Source organism: Scyliorhinus canicula, chromosome 17, assembly GCF_902713615.1.
Source record: "Scyliorhinus canicula chromosome 17, sScyCan1.1, whole genome shotgun sequence".
Lineage (NCBI taxonomy): Eukaryota > Metazoa > Chordata > Chondrichthyes > Carcharhiniformes > Scyliorhinidae > Scyliorhinus > Scyliorhinus canicula.
This window is the reverse complement of record NC_052162.1, coordinates 29745123-29761285: the sequence shown is the minus strand read 5'-3', so window position 1 is coordinate 29761285 and position 16163 is coordinate 29745123. Positions and strand designations below refer to the sequence as shown.

Genomic DNA, 16163 nt, shown 5'->3' with positions numbered 1-16163 from the left:
CCCTACCACCTCAGCGATGCCAAAATGGAGTGCCAAGGTGCCTGCGCTCCAGGCGGAAGGCCAGGAGGCCACTCTGCACTGACCTGACTCCCAGGCACCCCGATAGCCCAGGAGTCCCACCCTGGGTGACGTTCCGCCTGGTCTATGTGGACCAGTGCTGAATAGCCCACAGTTGCAGCCTCGCTGGGAGGTCGGTAGATCACGGGCAAATTCGCCAAAGTCAGGTTAAAACGGGCTTTGTGCGGCTGCTTGGTCCTGCATTGTTTGACCATGCTCTGACTTCGAAGACTCACAGCATTTGGGTGGATTCCGCGAAGCGTGAAGGCTGCTGGGAAACCTGCAGGAGGGCTCTCCCGGCATCCACCGGCCGCACCGCACTCTAAAAGAGGGCAATGCAGCCAGTGGATTGCGCCTACAATGTTTTGGCCTCAATTGCTTTCTGTGGTAGAGAGGGGGAGGCCGGTGCATCCTGCGATGCCGGTGGATACAGAGTACGTTCGCCAAAGCTGGTTTAAAACCGACTTCGGCATGTGGTTTGGCCCTGTCCCTTGTGAGCGGGATCCTGACTTCGACGCCTTGCGGCACTTTGGTGAATCCTGCTTCAAAACTTCTGGGAAGCCTGCGAGATGGCTCTTCTGGCATTCATCAGCTTCAGCGTGCTCAAGTGAATACGCAAAGCAGCCGGGGGATCTTGCCCCGAGACTGTGACCTGTGGTTCTGGACTCCCCAGCCTTCGGGAACATAAGACCATAAGGTGCAGGAGCAGGATTAGGCCATTCAACCCACAAGAGTCTGCTCTACCATTCCATCATGGTTAATATGTTTTTCATCCCCAATCACCTGCCTTTTCCCCATAACCCCCGATCCCCTTATTAATTAAGAATCTATCTATATCGCTCTTAAAGACACTCAATGACTTGGCCTCCACAGCCTTCTGCCGAAACGTGTTCCACAGATTTACCACCCTCTGGGTGAAGATATTCCTTGGCAATTCAGTTTTTTTCTCCTAGTCTGTCCTGCAGCCTCCCCACTTCCTTGACGCTACCTGTCCCTCTACATATCTTTCTATCATCCGCAAATTAGCAACAATGCCCCAGTTCCTTCTTCCAGATTGGTAACATATAATCGAGAATAATTGTGGTCCCAATACTGACCCCTGCGGACCACTAGTCATCAGTTGCCATCCTAAAATAAGACCCCTTTATCCACACTGTCTTCTACCAGTCAGTCAATGCTCTATCCATGCAAGCACCATGCCACTAACACCATCCTTCCTGTATTTGGTACGATATCTGGACAGGTCAGAATTTTATAGGTTTCTATATTAGAGTAAGACTAGCTGACTCATTCGAATATGCAGATTTTCCAGAAAGTGATCCTGTCCACAACGGGCAGGATTCTCTCGCAAGGACTGGCAAGCAGGTAGATTCTGGAAGTGGGATCACCCTGTATCTACCGGTCATGCCGTGCTGCTTTTTGGGCACAACGTGACTGGTAGATCTCACCTGAAATCTTCAGTCTTAAAATTGTTTTCAAATTCGACTATATATACTCAATGATATATACATACATACGTAGACATACATGTTTTGAACACTGATAGATAAAGCAAGGAAACCAATCCTGCCAGTCACTCGTTATCGTAAAAACCAAAATACGGTATATGTAACTAACATCCCAACTAACAATATTGAAATCAGATTAAGAAACCCACAACTGATAATTTACAAAATAAAATGGTGCAATTAAGAAATTAAGATTGATGGAAACTCTTCACTATAAATTTCTACTCACCGCCATCACTTGGTTCATCAGCATCTTCAGAGGAGGAATTGACCTGCTTACCAACGGAGACTGGGCTTCCTCTTCTGGTTACCCAGTACCCAGCTGGAGCTTGTAAAATTGGAGAGGAAGCAGACTGATTCTTGAAATGAGAAACAAAAGGGCACAATTAATTTAGCGATCTTCAGTTTTGGATGCATTGTTTTTGAATATTCATAGAAACTTTACACAAGTCAAATCCCACAACGTTCCCATCATAATGCAATTAGATACTAGTGCCACATATTGCTGCACAATAGAGTATTTATTTAGCATCAAGAATCAAAGTGGCGAAAACTGAAAAAGGTCTTTAAAAAGCAAACTTCTGCAAGGAGTTATGGAAATCTTGTCTGCCTGAAAACTATATTAAAGTGTATACTGTGCCACAAGCAGATAAGCCAATTGAAAAATAAATACTGTCTTGAACATCCAGTCTAACTACAATACTGGCATCTCCTTGAAAAAGTGGAAAATTTCCTAGGTATTGTCTAAAAATATATTTATTCTGGTCAACTACCACCCCATTTCGCTGTTCTCGAACATTTGAAATTCAATGGAAGGTGTTTTGACAGAACTATCAAGCAACACAGTTCGCTGATGCTTAGAGTTTGTATTCCAACCGGACTACTCAGCTCCAGGTTTTTGTGGCAGCCTTGATTCAAAAGGATCAAAACAGCCTAATTCCAGAGCAGAAGAGCAAGGTGAACTACCTTCGAGTTATCAGCTCACCCCAGAACATCCTGAGAAAATATCCCAAGTCTCTTCAGCTACTTCGTCAATGACCTTCGAACCATATGGTCAGAAACAGAAATGTTCACTGATGATTTCAGAGTGCTCAGTGCCATTTATAAATCTTTATTATGATACTGCTCCGAACAGCTCCATTGGTATATCTACATCACACGGACTGCAAGGACAAATGGGAATGAAATGCTGCCTCACATCCCGCAGGTGAATTAAAAACATTATAAATTCTTGTCATTCACATTCAAAACAAGTGAATGGAGCTTAGGTTTACGGGGGGAGGGGGGGGTTCCGGGGGAGCTTATGTTGAGTGATGAAGAGCTTTCTCACAACAAAAACGAACAAGACCTTGAAGGCTGTCTGGAAAAACTGCTTGTGAGAGAATGGATTGTTAGAGGTCTTTCTCGATCAGATATGGAACCGCGGCATGTAAAGCATTGAGATACAAAGGACAATACTTTTACAAGGTTATCAACAGGTATATTTAAGTATTCCTGGTTGGTCAAGATAGGCGTCCTGACACAGGGCTGAAGATGTAGGGTTGGGGAACAGAGCGAGAGTTGAAAACCAAAGCTGCAAGAGAAACCATTTTGTGCGCTCTGCCATCCAGATGGGCACATGAACATATATTCAGTGTTACAACTCACCTCCCAAGTTGACAGTTTATCGGAGAACTTTAAATAAATTTGTCCTGACTTTTCTCAATAAAGTTGATTCCCAATTAAGCTTTGCTGCTAAGTCTGTTTGCACTTTAAATGGCTGAAAGACCCCCAAACCTTACAACTCCTTCCTACTGTTTGTTGACTGCTCCATACAGTATGCCTTTCTCTCTGCACTGCGCTAAGGCTGCCATTTCCCTCTTGATGAGAAGTGTTGACATACAATTGTGAAGATCAAATTAAAAAAGGAAGAGATACAGAACATACAGTGCAGAAGGGGGCTGGTTTAGCTCACTGGGCTAAATCGCTGGCTTTTAAAGCAGACCAAGCAGGACAGCAGCACGGTTCGATGCCTGTACCAGCCTCCCCGGACAGGCGCCGGAATGTGGTGACTAGGGGCTTTTCACAGTAACTTCATTGAAGCCTACTCATGACAATAAGCGATTTTCATTTCATTTGGCCCACCGATCCACTAAGCCCTCACTTCCACCATATCCCGTAACCCAATAACCCCTCCTAACATTTTTGGACACCAAGGGCAATTTTACCATGTCCAATCCACCTAACCTGCATGTATTTGGGACTGTAGGAGGCAACAAGAGCACCCAGAGGAAACCCACGCAGACACAGGGAGAACGTGCAGACTCCGCACAGACAGTGACCCAGCGGGGGAATCGAACCTGGGACCCTGGCGCAGTGAAGCCACAGTGTTGCCCCAATAAGTGTAGAAATAATGGCAAGATAAATAGGGACATGTTGTGACTGGGCAAAAGTGAGAATGAGCTGGTGAATCCAAGACCAGGAAGAAAAGTGCATTTCAAAGAAGAGCCAGCATAAATGGCAAAATAGACATCAGACCTAGCTTTTCAAGACGACAGAGGATTACCCAACTTAAAAGCAAAACGGAAACAAAAGTACTTGGGTACAGGCCACTGTCTACTTTCATTCAGATTAAGGTAGAGATGTGAAGGTATTGCAGAACAGACAAGAAAGTACGTTATATTATTGCTTTCATATTGGTTTCCTCTACCATCCTAGCTATGTCCTTGTGGCCATCAAGAGTGTAAAAGAACAACAACAATCAGAAAATACAAGTGGAAATGTGTATCCATAGGACACAAACTCTTTTATCGTATTAACTCATGGTTAATAAACAGCACGTATTGTGACTTTTTATTCAATCTTGTGATGAGTGTACCACTGGCAGGTTCAGCATTTATTGTTCATCCTTAATTATTCTTGAAATGGTGGTGGTGAGCCATTTTCCTGAACCACTGCAGCCCATGTGATGTAGAAAATATTGGTGTTGAGGGAGTTCCAGTATTTTGAACCAGTAACAGAAAAGTAGCAACAAAATAGTTCAAGTTGGCGTGTGGATGGACGCTGTACAACTTGGAGCACAAGAGGTGCTGGTGTTACCATGTGTTTGTTGCCCTTGTTCTTCTAAGATGAAGAGGTCAAGAGCTTGGAGGGTGCTGTTCATGGAACCTTGGCGAGTTGAAAATGGTGGGTGGGGTGTCAATCAAGTGAACTGCTTTGTCTTAGATAGTCTCGAACTTCTTGAACGTTGTTGGGAGTTGCGCTCACCCAGACGAGTATTCCGTCATAATCCAGGCTTCGGTCTTGCAGATGGCTCGGATAGGCTTTCAAAAAAGAAAATCAGACTGGTGGTGAATGAGTCACCACAGAATTTCAGCTTTTGAGTTGTCTTTGGAGTCACTATATTTATATAGCTAGTTAACATTCTGATGAATGGTAACCCTCAAGTGTGGCAATGCTGAGGATTCCACAATGGTAACACTACTGAATATCTAGGTTAGATTCACTCTTGTTGGAGGTGGTCATTGTCTTGCACTTAGATGATACATGTGTTACTTGTTATCTATGCAAGCCAAAATAATGACCAGGTCTTGTTGCATGTGGCAAGGATTGCTTCAACATTTGGGGGGGCTGGTTCTGAATGGGGGCCACTTGACAGCACTGTCAGTGACACATCCGACCACTTTGCTGATGAAGGAAAGTCAGCTGATGGGACAGTAATTTGCTGAATTAAATTGATTTGCTGAATTCTGTTTTTCTTGCTTCTTGTAGACCAGTATTTTTCAAACTTATTTCCCAGTGACCTACTTTTACCCAACTTGTGATCCACCATTTAAAAAAAAAAAAAACTTTTAATGTAAAGATGAGCCTGCTCGGTCCTAACCATCTCACTTGCTTTGTCATTCAATGTTATGTTTCTGCTAAGGACTTCAGCTGACTATTTTTAAGTTCTCGCTGTATCTTTTAAACAAAACTCAAAAGATGTCCTCGAACTTGTCCAAGCTTAGTCTTTCTTTTGCCTGTACTTCCTTGTATATAAAGCACGTGGGCTTTGCATCCCGATTTACACTGGATTGGATTTGTTTATTGTCACATGTACCAAGGTACAGTGAAAAGTATTTTCTGAAAATTACTGGCACAATTAGAAAGCCATATCTCAAGAAATCGTTATACTGCTTTGTTCCTTCATGGTAGGTTGTTCACCAGAGGCCCTGGAATGCTGTATGTAGCTCACACTAGTACAGCTTTGTCTTACAGTGGACTCTCCAGGTCTCTCCAGCAAATTCAGTTGCGAGATCCTGGTCTGTTTGTGTCTGTCTTCCTGATCCTCACCTGTTTGTGTCCGCCTCCCTCTTCCTTATAACAAAATGATCCATCTTCAGTTCTTCACAGTCCTGTTTGCTTGCAGCTAGAAAATGGCAGAATCTATCTCTCCATGATTTCATGCCAAAAGCACTGGCGCACAGGCCGCGTGACATCAGTGTATGTGCCGGGAGCAGGATGTGCCCTCTGCCGCCACTTCTGGCAGAAAAACTATCATTTGTATTTAAAACCCTGTTGCGACCAGCATTCTTAAAAAGCCAGTCATCGTGGCCATTAGGTGTGCTTCTCCCCTCTCCCCATAAAATCGGGAAAGCTGCGACCGAGCGCACCGTGACCCTCCCAGTGCCTGCCCGTGACCCTCCAGATGCCTGCCCCGACACACCCATGGGTTGCAACCCAGTTTGAAAAACCCTGCTGAAGACAGCACATATTTGTAGCAATTTGCCACATTTTGCTACAATGTTGTAGCTTAACATCAATGCCACGAGAGATCCTACAATGAGTTTGATGTTGCCTGCCCTGAGCATTTTCAGCATATGTTTTTAAACTATTAACTTTTTATATTGACAAAAATAAATGTTATGTTGCAGTTATTCCACTTACATGTACAATGGGAAAATTTGGTTCATTTCCTTCTTCGATTTCATAGAAAGCTACAGCTTCTTCAGTTGCTCTTGGTTCCTCCTCATTCTCTGGTATGTAGCCAAACTGGCAATCCTTATTGACATATTGAATGGGTTTGCGACTTCTGCTGTAACAGCTAGTGGAAAGTAGGAAAAAGTTCATAAGCCACACTTAAGCTATCATTTGAGAATATAGCAAACTAATTTTGAATATTTGAGGTTTCCCAGTCTAAGTAACCCTCTCTCGGAACTGAAATCTAATGCAACAAAATGACATTTTGTACTTTGTCCATAATTAATCAAAATACACCACCTTTCAGCTACATCATAAAATCCCTACAGTGCAGGAGCTGCCCATTTGGCCGATTGAGTCTGCACCAACCCTCAGAAAGAGCACCCACCCATGTCCAATCCCCCATCCACCCCTCCCTATTCCCAGAACCGGCACATCCCTGGACACGAAGGGGAAATTTTAATTTGGCCAATCCACCTAATCTGCACATCTTTGGACTGTGGGAGGAAACCGGAGCACCCGGAGGAAACCCATGCAGACACGGGGAGAATATACAAACTCCACACAGTTACCCAAGGCTGGAATTGAATCCGGCATCTAAAGGCAGCAATGCTAACCACTGTCACTGCAATTTAACAAACAATTTTTATTGAAGTATTTTATGGCATTGTAAACAGTTACAGATTACAGAAATATGCAAACATCAACGTAAAACCAGCACTTCAACCAAACCATAATGTACATACCCGCTCCTCTCCCATAGACACTACCCGCCTATTTATCCCTCCTACTCTACTCTGCCCCCCTGTCCCCCCCGCTGACGTTCACTCTCCCACGAAGAAGTCGATGAATGGTTGCCACCTTTGGGCGAACCCCAATACAGATCCCCTCAAGGCGAACTTGATGGCTTCCGCCCATACCCCGTCCTCCAATTCCACGCCGAGTTCCTCCTCCCATTTGAGTTTCAGCTCCTCCATCTGGGGCTCTTCCCCCTTCATGAGAACCTTGTAAATACCAGAGACTCTACCCGCTCCTCCTTCTCCTCTAGAAACTATTCTGTCCTGAATCCCTTTTGGCGGGAGGTGTGGGAAGGATGGGACCTGTCTGCATACAAAATCTCGCACCTCTGTAAGTACCTAAAGTCATTTCCTCTTTCCAGCCCAGCTTTCTCCACCAACTCCCTCAAACTCACAAAGTTCCCCTCCAGGAACATATCGCCCACCCTCCTCACCCCCGCCATGCTCGAAACCCTCCATCCATGTTCCCAGGGTCGAATCGATGGTTATCACAAATTGGATCCCAGACCGGTGCACCCACCTCCCCTACATGCTTCCTCCACTGGCCCCAAATCCGCAGGGCCGCCCCCACTACTGGGCTGGTGGAGTACCTGGCCAGCGCAAGCAGTAGGGGAGCCGTGACCAGGGCTGCCAAACGGATGCCCCTGCACGAAGCAGTCTCCACCCGCTCTCAGATAGACCCCGTACCCACCATCCATTTCCTTATCATGGCTATGTTAGCCGCCCAATAGTAGTTGATCACACTCGGCAATGCCAGCCCTCCCTCGCTGCGGCTCCTTTCAAGCATCGCCTTCCTCACCCGTGGGGATTTTCCTGCCCAGACAAAGCTCATGATGATTTTGCCGGTCCTTTGAAAAAGGACCGTGGGATAAAGATCGGGAGGCACTGAAAAACGAACAGGAATCTAGGGAGGATTGTCATCTTTACCGTCAGCACCCTCCCCTCAAGTGATAGCTGAAGCGCATCCCATCGCCGAAACGCCCTCTTCATTTGTTCCACCACTCTAGTCAAATTTAACTTTTGTAACCTGCCCCAGTCCCGTGCCACCTGTATCCCCAAGTACCGGAAACTTTACCCAACCAGCCTAAATGGCAGCCCCTTCAGCCTATTCTCCTGGCCCCTTGACTGCACTACAAGCATCTCACTCTTGGCCATATTTAATTTGTACGCTGAGAACCAGCCAAACTTCCTCAATGTTTCCAGTATATTTTCCATCCCGGCCAGTGGGTCCGACACGTACAGGAGCAGGTCATCCGCATAGAGAGACCCTGTGCTCTACCCGACCTTCTCGTTATTCCCTTCCATCCCTTTGAAGCTCTCAGCACAATCGCGAACAGTTCTATGGCTAGCGCAAACAGCAACGGGGGGAGTGGGCATCCCGGTCTAGTCCCGCGGTGTAGTCTGTAGTCTGACATTATCCTGTTCATCCTTACGCTAGCTTTTGGGCCCTGGTACAATAGTCTGACTCAGTTAACCAGTCCCTCCCCGAGCCCAAACCGTCTGAGAACCTCTCACAGACAGTCCCACTCCACCCGGTCGAAGGCCTTCTCGGCGTCCATTGCCACCACTACCTCCACCTCCTTGCCCCTCGGGGGCATCATAATCACATTACGCAATCTTCTCACGTTGGCTGTCAGCTGCCTGCCTTTAACAAACCCTGTTTGGTCGTCCCCAATCACCTCCAGTACACAGTCCCCAATCACCTCCAGTACACAGTCCTCAATTCTAATCGGCAGGACCTTGGCCAGGAGCTTGGCGTCCACATTAATCAGAGAGATTGGCCTGTATGACCCGCAAGCTTCCGGATCCTTGTCCCGCTTTAATATCAGCAAGATGGTGGCTTGCGACATCGTCGGAGGCAGGGTCCCTCACCTCATTGAAAACCCTGGTCAGAACCAGTCCCACTATCTCAGAACGTTTTGTAAAACTCTACTGCAGGGGTGGGCAAACTACGGCCCGCGGGCCGCATACGGCCCGCCAAAGGTCTTTATGCCGCCCAACAAGTCATTTAAAAAAAAAATTTTTTTTTTTTTTAATTTTTAAATTATTTTTTTTAAGGTTAATGGGGGGGGGCTGTTGGGTTACTTACTGGTATAGGGTGGATACATTAACTTGAGTAGGGTGATCATTGCTCGGCACAACGTCGAGGGCCGAAGGGCCTGTTCTGTGCTGTACTGTTCTATGTTCTATATGAGGCACCCAGAATCATAACCGGGTGAAGTAATTATTTTACTTAATATACTATGCGGCCCTTTAAAATTGTGAATTGCTGAATGTGGCCCTTGCACGGAAAAGTTTGCCCACCCCTGCTCTACTGGGTATCTATCCAGTCCCGGGGCTTTCCCCGACTGCATGGCCTTTAGGCCCCCCAGTACCTCCTCTGCTCTAATCGGAACCCCCAGCCTGTCCACTAGCCCCCCGCCTACTTTTGGGAAGGTTAGTCCGTCCAGGAACCGTTGCATCTCCTCCGGGGGTTCTGAAGTGTAAAGCTTACTATAAAAGTCCCGAAATACCTTATTCAGTCCTGGCGGCTCCCCTTCCCATCCACCACTCTACTTATTTCCCTGGCTGCCTCCCTCTTCCGGCGTTGCTGCGCTAGCAATCTGCCCGCCTTCTCCCCATGCTCATACACCACTCCCCTTGCCTTCCTCAGTTGTTCCACGGCCCTACTTGTGGATAGTACTCCCAGTTCCACCTGCAGTCCCTATCTTTCCCCGAGTAGGTCCTCCCCTGGGGACCCCGCATGCTCCTCGTCTATCCAGTGGATCTCCTTAACCAATCTATCTATTTCTGCTCTGTCCGCCCTATCCCTGTGAGCCTGAACGGAGATCAGCTACCCCCTCACTACTGCCTTCAGCGCCTCCTGCTGAAACCTCCCCCTTTTCGTTCACCTGCAAGTAATTTTGCATACACTTCCGCAGTCTCTCACATATCCCCTCCTCCGACAACAATCCTATGTCTAAACTCAATTGCGGGCGTTGGTAATTCGCCCCACCGACCTGCAGATCCACCCAATGTGGGGCATGGTCCAAAATAGTGATTGCCGAGTATTCCTTATTCTTTACCTCCCCTACACAGTCCCTGCTCAAGATAAAGAAATCAATCCTAGAATATACTTTATGAACATGTGAGTAGAACGAATAGCCCGTTCCCGTCGGCTGTCTGGCTCTCCATGGGTCCACTGCCCCCATTTGCTCCATGAACCCTTTTAGCTCCTTTGCCATTGCTGGGAGCCTACCCGTTCTGGGACATGACCTGTCTAACCCCGGGTCTCTCCCCCGCCCCCCATCAACAACTTGCATGAGTCTAGGTCTGGGATTTTCCCCAGCACTCTTAATAAAAGTCAGCGTCATCCCAAATCAGAGCATATAGTTCGCCAGCACCACTCTCCTCTCCTCCCCTCCAGCTTGCCCCTTACCATAACGAATCTTCCCCTTCCCGTCAGCGATTATGCCCTCCGCCTCAAATTAAACCCGCTTATTGATCTTAATTGCTACCCCCCTGGATTTAAAGTCCAAACCCGAGTGGAAGACCTGGCTGAACCAGCCCTTCCTTAGCCTAGTCTGGTCAGACTTTCAAATGTGTCTCCTGCAACATAATTACATCCGCCTTTAGAGCCCCCAAGTGCGCAAACACAAGTGCCTTTTTTTTTTCATAGAATTTACAGTGCAGAAGGAGGCCATTCGACCCATCGAGTCTACACCGGCTCTTGGAAAGAGCACCCTACCCAAGTTCAACACCTCCACCCTATCCCAATAACACAGTAACCCCACCCAACACTAAGGGCAATTTTGGACACTAAGGGCAATTTATCATGGCCAATCCACCTAACCTGCACATCTTTGGACTGTGGGAGGAACCCAGAGCACCAGGAGGAAACCCACGCACACAAGGGGAGGATGTGCAGACTCCGCACAGACAGTGACCCAAGCCGGAATCGAACCTGGGATCCTGAAGCTGTGAAGGCATTGTGCTATCCACAATGCTACCGTGCTGCCCTCACGTGCTGGCCCATTTAGTCCTCTGACATTCCAGGTGATCAGCCTGGTTGGGGGGGCACACAGCCGCCGACCCCCCATAACCCCGTCTCCCGAAAACCCCACCCCTGCCATCTACTCGCTGTATTCACACCCCCCACCTGACTCCCTTGACTAGCCAATCTGCTAGCCCAGTGACTCATCCCTCGGGCGCCCACTCGTCTCATTCCCATTGTTTCCCCCGACCTCATCTCCCCACTCATCAATACCCCACCCCCCAATCCGATCCACTGGAGCAGTCTCACTAAAATGGGAAAGATCAAACGAAATGGAGACATCAAACAGCACCGTGAGGCTGCTCCGGGTACAATACATTTCCAGCTCACGTGTTAACCCACGTCCCTTTCTGAGCATTACTAAAATAGCAGCACAGTAACAAGTACCTGTATATCACCCATCCGAAACAAACAAAAACCATGGACATAAAAACCCCCAACCAACATCTTTAATACCCATTGCTTACCGGCCACCTTTGTTACAAAAAAGGCTCCAACACAGCCAAAGAACACGATGAAAATGGACCAAGAGCAGCAAAAAAAAAAGGGAGAAAGAAAAAGAGCATACGAGGGGAGATCCCCTCCCAGCTTGCACCCCCCATAGGCAAAAGCTGCCAAAAATACAACATTTGGCACCGTTAAAGCAGTAAACAGTCGACCATCAGTCCAGGCACAGTAGGCATCACCCCCCCCCCCCCCCCCCCAAACAATAACTCTGGGACCCTAATTTGCGTCCGTGTGTCCGTTTTTCGGGACCAGCCCCTGATCCCTCGCGAAGTCGATCGCTTCTTCGGGCTCTGAGAAATAGTGGTGTTGGCCCTGATGCGTGACCAAAAGACGAGCCAGGAAGAGCAGACCAAACTTCACGTGCTTTTTAAATAAAACCTCCTTAACTTTGGGCAGCACGGTAGCATTGTGGATAGCACAATTGCTTCACAGCTCCAGGGTCCCAGGTTCGATTCCATCTTGGGTCACTGTCTGTGCGGAGTCTGTACATCCTCCCAGTGTGTGCGTGGGTTTCCTCCGGGTGCTCCGGTTTCCTCCCACAGTCCAAAGATGTGGTTAGGTGGATTGGCCATGATAAATTGCCGTTAGTGTCCAAAATTGCCCTTAGTGTTGGGTGGGGTTACTGGGTTATGGGGATAAGGTGGAGGTGTTGACCTTGGGTAGGGTGCTCTTTCCAAGAGCCGGTGCAGACTCGATGGGCCGAATGGCCTCCTTCTGCACTGTAAATTCTATGATAACTTGTTTAAAGGCTGCTCAACGCATGGCCACCTCCTGGCTTAGGTCCTGATAAAGTCAAAGAACACGGTTATTCCACGTGCTGCTCTTAGTGCTCATTGCCCACTGCAACACCCGCTCCTTCTCTGCAAACCTGTGGAACCTGATCACCATTGGACGGGGGGGAGCCGACGCATCTGCCTCGCCTGTACCCTAAGTGCCCCCTCCAGCACCGGCGGTCACGGAAAGGAGTCAGCTGCATCAAATCTCTGGTCCTATTGATCCACTGCCTTCTGTGGTGGGTCTAAGTTATCCTGCTTCAACGATTCAAAACTGTTTTTTTTAAATCACCTGCAGCATGTTTTCCAGTGCTTGCTGGATGGCTGGGTCAGATGTCCGTCATCTTTGCTCCCGGGTCAGCTTCCCCTGCACCTTGCCTTTGTCCCTTCCTTTCCAGTTTTCGCTGCTTTCTGCTCTCCCGCGGTTCCATGCAGCTCTGCCCGTTCCTCAGCACCTCTATGGCCATCTTTCCAGTGCTCTGCAGTCCCGCAACACCGGGGAACCAGGTCCTCAAATCCCACCAGAGTGAGAGCCACCGAATGTGCGGCTCACTCACTCATCGCCGCCACCGGAAGCCCACTGTCACTGCAATTTATGTCCAGGCTTATTTTTGTTCCTATTTTGCTACAAATACTAGATTCATTCTGAAATCAAATCATCTTCCTTATCCACACCCATTACCACCCAGAAGAACGAGGGCAGCAGGTACATGGGAACACCAATTGCAGGTCTTCCTCAATGACACACCATACGGTCTTGGACTCGTATCAATGCTCCCTCACTATCACTACTGGGTCAGTATCCCGGAACTCCTTCCCCAACAACCCCACATTGACAGCTTCGACAAAGGGTCATCTGGGCTCGAAACGTTAGTTCTTTTCTCTCCTTACAGATGCTGTCCAACCTGCTGAGATTTTCCAGCATTTTCTCTTTTCGGCGCACATGGGACACCAATGGTTCAAGGTAGCAACTCGCACCACTTTGCAAGGCAAGTAATGATGGCCTGGCAGTGATGCCCAATCCCACAAATGAAGAAAATGAATTTTGATGTAATATACAGATTCCAACTTCCATTAAGACGGCAGATTGAAAGAATTGTAATGCGGTAAATAGATGTGGACCTCAATACAAAATCAAAATACTGCAGGCACGAAGTAAAAGTAGAAAATGTTGGAAATACTCAGCAGGTCTTTGATGGCAGGCTGATCACCTGCAACATTAACTGTGGCTCTCATTCCACAAGACACTGCTAGGCCTGGTGAATATTTCCAGCATTTTTTGTTTTGATTTGTCAAACTCATTTCTGAACATTGTAAGGGCCCTCTTCCTGTTGGTTCCCCTTTCTTTATTTTTGCCGTTATCATTTTGATCCATGAATGTTTAATGGACACATAGCTTTAAGTCTAGCATGGGGACTGAGGAATTCAAAAGTGACAAAAAAAAAAGAACACTTTGATCAGCAGAACTCAGACATTTTGGCACCCGAGAGATCGTCGGTGGGACTCAGTCGATTGGTTGGCTAATGAATTGGCTAAGGGGCCATATTCTGCCCTGTAACAGGCGGTGATTGGATCCTACTGGAATGGGATGATCTTTTCACAGAACCAAGGAAGGACAGTCGAGTCCCTCAGAGGAAAGAAGCTACTCTCTCTCGTTTTCTCCTGAAAAGCTGCATAGCTGTACAGAGATCGGAATGAATCTACAGTGAAAACCATTATAGACTGGAAGCCAAAACCTCGAGCTAAAAGCCTAAACTGAAGGAAGGTATGCTCGAAGACCACCATCTGAAATACTTTTATCATTATTTTACACGTGTGTGTGTATGTGTGTGTATATATATATTATATATATATTTATTTAGAGAGAGAGAGGGAAGGTGGGGGAAGATTAAGTGTTGGGGGCAGGAATTCGGTAATAGTTACCCTGTTGTATTTACTGCATATTTAATCAGCTATTGTTATTAATAAAGTAAGTAGTGTTTAAATTTACAAACCTTGGTGACTTTAGTTATTGGGCAGTCAAGGACCAAAGTCTTTGGGTGTTTTTTCTAAGAATTATTTATCAATTTTATTTGTGTTGCAACTCCGGGTCAAGTGAGGCTGGAATTGACCGCGCACTAGTCTAAGGGGGTCGTAACATGGGGGTTCATCCGGGGGTCTTTGGAACGGCAGACGGCGATGTTTGGATTGTAGTATAAATTTTAAAAAGAGACACCAGGTTCGTAGTGGCATAACAGGATGACCCTGGAGGAGGCTAAGGTTTCTCGTCAGGTGGATGACTTGTCTTTGGTTTAAAAAGACAAGCTAATGAAATTGACAGGTGAATTTTTTTTTTTTTAAATTTAGATTAGCCAATTATTTTTTCCAATTAAGGGGCAATTTAGCGTGGCCAATCCACCTACTCTGCACATTTTTGGGTTGTGGGGGCGAAACCCACGCAGACACGGGGAGAACGTGCAAACTCCACACGGACAGTGACCCAGAGCCGGGATCGAACCTGGGACCTCAGCGCCATGAGGCGGTTGTGCTAACCACTAGGCCACCGTGCTGCCCTAATTGACAGGTGAATTGAAAAGAGGCGCCAGTTAAAGCTCGGAAGATAGAGATAACTGAAGCAATTGTTCACAGCCTGGGGTCACGGCAAAAATCAGCAGAATTCGCTAAAATCCAGTTACAAATTTCAACAAGTGGAATTGCAGTAAAAGATAGAGCTTTTCAAATGGAAATTGAAAATGAGGAAGTTGAAAGTATAGAGGGCATTGAAGAAAATAGCAACCCAAATCGAGTGGCCAAAAAAAAAAGTGTACATTACCCATCCAAAGTAAATTGATGGGGCGGGCAAAAGAAGTTTATGATTTCCTGTTAGAGGGGGTGTCTAAGAATTCTGACAAGGTAAAAAAGGCTATTCTGGGTGCATATGAACTGGTTCCTGAGGCAAATAGGCAGAATTTAAGTATTTAAGGAGACAGCCTGAACTGATGTATGCCAAACGCGAAATAATTGAGTAGAACTATTTTAATAGATCGAATCAACCTATGAGGCTCGGAGAGAGATTCTCTTAGAAGAATGTAAGAATTTACTACCTCCTGTGATAAGAACTCATGTTGAAGACCAAAGGATGATGACTATTAGACAAGCAACAGTAATGGCTGAGGATTAGGAGCTGATCCATAAATTTGAACTTTTGTTCCATCACCCCCAATGAATTTTGAAAAGAATAGGAAATGGGAGAGTGAAGGCACGGTAATGAATGGATAGCTGGCAACTCTTCCTCAAAAGGAAGGTAGTGAGAATAAAGTTGAGCCTGGATGACTCTTTAGCTTTGACAAAAAGTAATCCAGACTCTAAACGTTAGCGCCCATCTCTCCAGATGTTGCCGAGATAGTCCAGTATTTTCTGTTTTTGTCTCAAAGTTTCCCACATCCGCAGTAACTTGCTTTTATCGACTGAGGATAAAAGTGCGACTCAAAAGTCTAGGTGTTACCATTGCAATAAGGTGGGACACGTTCATTCAGCATGTTGGATGTTGCAAGGGGGGCCCATGGGACTT

General features: G+C 46.8%; 1 protein-coding gene across 1 annotated transcript in view; it reads right to left on the bottom strand.

The window, feature by feature from the left end:
- Nucleotides 1-16163, bottom strand: part of alg13 (ALG13 UDP-N-acetylglucosaminyltransferase subunit) — a 141183-nt gene that overhangs the window by 33148 nt on the left and 91872 nt on the right. The window contains exons 19-20 of the mRNA XM_038776124.1: nt 6471-6627; nt 1795-1924 (exon numbers count right to left, since the gene is read on the bottom strand). Of these exons, the coding sequence (XP_038632052.1) occupies nt 1795-1924; nt 6471-6627 (287 nt within the window). The remainder of the gene's footprint in view (nt 1-1794; nt 1925-6470; nt 6628-16163) is intronic.